Source organism: Gavialis gangeticus, unplaced genomic scaffold (genome assembly GCF_001723915.1).
Source record: "Gavialis gangeticus isolate Ggan-Ray unplaced genomic scaffold, GavGan_comp1, whole genome shotgun sequence".
Lineage (NCBI taxonomy): Eukaryota > Metazoa > Chordata > Crocodylia > Gavialidae > Gavialis > Gavialis gangeticus.
Window position 1 is genome coordinate 52,457,640 of NW_017729034.1, and position 3,179 is coordinate 52,460,818.

A 3,179-nucleotide genomic window follows, 5' to 3' on the forward strand; every position below is an offset into this window, starting at 1 on the left:
TCTGGAACCAACTTCCAAGAGAAGTGGTGCTGGCCCCTACCCTGGGGGTCTTTAAGAGGAGGTTAGATGAACACCTTGCTGGGGTCGTTTGACCCCAGTAATCTTTCCTGCCATGGCAGGGGGTTGGACTAGATGATCTACTCAGGTCCCTTCTGACCCTAGAAACTATGAAACTTTTAATAACTAGTATATTTGTTAAATGTAATGTAAAATATGCTATTCCTTGAGATATTTTCATACTAAATTCAGAGGGTTTTTTTCCCCTTTTGTTACTATCTCCTTAAACCATCCATGTAACACAGAATTTGAATTAAATACTGAAGTTAGAAGGGAAACTGGAAATTCGGGCAGCTTGACAGAGGAGCAGGTAAGGTCCTGATGTGCAGAAATGGTTCTGAATTATAGGGTAAGTCATATTTGAAAACACATTCTAGCATATTTGTAAATATTCCCTAACTCTAATGAATGCCACATTTGAGGCCTGAAGCCTCTCAAAGCCTCTGACTCTTAATAGTCATGTTGGCTAGTATAGATGCAACAAATGCCAGCTGAAGGAGTGCTTTTTGTCAGCATACCTATATCCTTTCCCCAAATGATACAAGCTCAAAGACACTCTTCTGTCAACACAGCTGCATCCATGCTGGAGGTTTTGCCAGTAAAACTCATCTAGGGATTGCAGTATTTGTACCATGGTGGGAGCAGTGAAGTACCCATTTTGCTAAATAAATATAAAATCCTTTCCTAAACCAGTCTTTAGCTGAAAATCTACAGTGCCACTATTTAAAAAGTTGTTTGGTCTAGTTGCATCTTTCAAAGAGACACCTTTCAAAGGGTTGGCAAAGGGTGAGTACGTTTGGTGAAGGGAGATGCAAAGCTTCTGGAAGAATTTTTTCATACTTGAAACATTTGAAGAGTCTTTATAGATTGTTAAACTCCATATGCTCATTTCTGTGAACACTACTTGTCATCATGTTTACACAGGAAGAACTTTTTTTTGTTTTACATTTGGAAATACAAACAGCTACATACCAATTTTTATGACATGTACCCCCTCCCCTGTTTTGCATAAGTGAGACACTGCATCTAGGAAAGCAGCCTGAATTTTCAGGGATAGCTTAGATCACCACTCAAGCAGCTTCTGTCCCATTCCAGTGCTTTTCTCTTCCATGAGGTTATTTTCTCATTGGTTATGTTTCTTAAGTGTGAGTAGCTGTCTCTTCAGTTTTCTTTGGAGGTAGATATTGTCCTTCTTGAAGCTGTTCTTTGTATTTTAAATAGTCTCTTCTCTTGTCAAAATATTTAACCTGTTTTAAAACAAGAACACATTTACGTTTATCAAAGTACACTGCAGAAAAAAGATCCAATATGAAAAAATGTATTCACACACAAGACAGGACTGAGAGAAAACACAGACTCTCTCAGAGACAGGACTGGGTCAGACCACAGGTCCATCTAGCCCAGTAATCTGTCACGCAGTGGCAGAGTGGATGCTGAAAGGGACAGCGGAAGAAACATGGTGTGACCATGGCTTTTTCCACTGTTTCTCTTGCACTTAGCCTCTGAATCAACTTCCTGGAAGCTTTGTCTCCCCAACTCCCCTGCTTAACAGCTAGTGATGCCCCTTTCCTCCAAGAATGTGTCCAATCCCTGTCTGAATTTGGCTACACTGTCAGCTTCTACCACAGCTGGTAGCAAGGAGTTCCACCCCTTAGTTACACCCTATGTGAAAAAGAACTTCCTTCTGTTAGTTTTAAACTTACAAAATGTAATGTTACAACTGTTAAGTGCTGGTGTGAATGGAAGTTGTTACAATGGCACAAGCCACTCAGTTTTCCTACTGCTCCATAGTGTACCAGGGCTTTTACCAGACCTCCCAGGATCTACTGGTACCCAGGGCGTGTCTATGGCATAAGGCACAGCCATCAGAAATTAACACCACCAATGCGGATATATGGCAAATCTGCAGTGGCTCTGAACAGGCCAGCCTGGCTTGTGTGGACACACTACACTGTTTCCTTGAACTTACTCCAATCTACAAGCTCAACTAGGAATTGTCCCCCAGCAGAGGCACTGCCTGGCAGACTATAATTCCCATGTTATCAGAACCAGGCAATGCTCCTTACACCTGCTAACACAATGCAACCAAGAACTGGTGGGGAGGCTCTCTTTAGGCTAGAGTTATTTTTAATCTACAGCTGTCTTCAGTGACCTGTTTAAAATGGAGAGTTAAAATGAAAATTGAGAGTAATGTTGGGCTGGGAAAAATCAAGCGGAAGGTAGGACACAGTAATGGTTATGCTGCAGTCCCCTTGTAGCAGGTTAGGAGCCTTACGGCTTGTGGACAGTTGTTTCAGGAAGAGGCGAGATGGTGCTCTGGAAGCAGCCCCAGGCACGGGGGTGCACGAGATGCCTCTGGAGGTCCCTTCCAGCCGCTTCCGCTGTTGATGTCCAGCTCCTGCCCCGGTGCCCGCCCTCTCACTGGGGGCCACTCGGGCGCAAATCGGGAAGGGCGCTCCCAGGCAGCCGGGCCCGGACACCACCTCTCCCGACAGCCGGGCCGCAGCCACTCACCCACTGCTGCGGGCAGCGGGCCTCGAAGGTCAGCCGGATCTGGCGACACTCGGCGGCGTCCTCCGCGTGCTCGTCCAGGCACTTCCAGTACTGGTCCCGGGCGCCCCAGCACGCCTGCCGCTCCTCCATGGACGGCGCCGACATGGTCCGGGGCCTCGGGCCCTCCTGACCTTGAGCGCCCGGCCCAGCCACCAGCACGAGCCTCCCCCGGAGCAGCACGTGGGGGGGCGCCGCTCCCCCCACCGGTGTTCGCGCTATAGCGCCTGCGCACTCAGGATGGGGGGGCGCGCTTTTTCCCCCCACCAAGCGCAGGCGCAGTTGCTGCCTCCCCCGGCGAGAGTGCGCACGCGTGCGTGCGTATGGTGGAAGTACAACGCTGCCTGTGATTGGCCGTGACGTGACTGAGGGTGAGAGGTACGGGGCGGGGCTGTCGGCTCTCCGGGGGGCGGGGGGAGTTGGGTGACGTTGGTGACGTACTGAGGCGGGGCGCCTGGGTTGGGCTCGTTGCAAGCCGGCTCTCACGAGAGGCCCAGGGGTTGTTGCCCCTGGCCGTGGGCTTTCCCGGCTCTTCCCTTTGGAGTGAAAAAGAAAAGCCTGTGTTCCCCCCC

The 3,179-nt window shown here is 49.1% G+C and overlaps 1 protein-coding gene across 1 annotated transcript; it reads right to left on the minus strand.

Moving 5' to 3' along the window:
• Window positions 1-967: 967 nt before the first annotated feature.
• On the minus strand, window positions 968-2,850 carry LOC109304843 (cytochrome c oxidase assembly factor 6 homolog). The gene is made up of 2 exons (XM_019527670.1): window positions 2,572-2,850; window positions 968-1,304 (listed from the first exon to the last, which is right to left on the minus strand). The coding sequence occupies exons 1-2, from the start codon at window positions 2,713-2,715 to the stop codon at window positions 1,197-1,199; spliced, it is 252 nt and encodes an 83-aa protein (XP_019383215.1). The 5' UTR covers window positions 2,716-2,850; the 3' UTR covers window positions 968-1,196.
• Window positions 2,851-3,179: the final 329 nt, after the last annotated feature.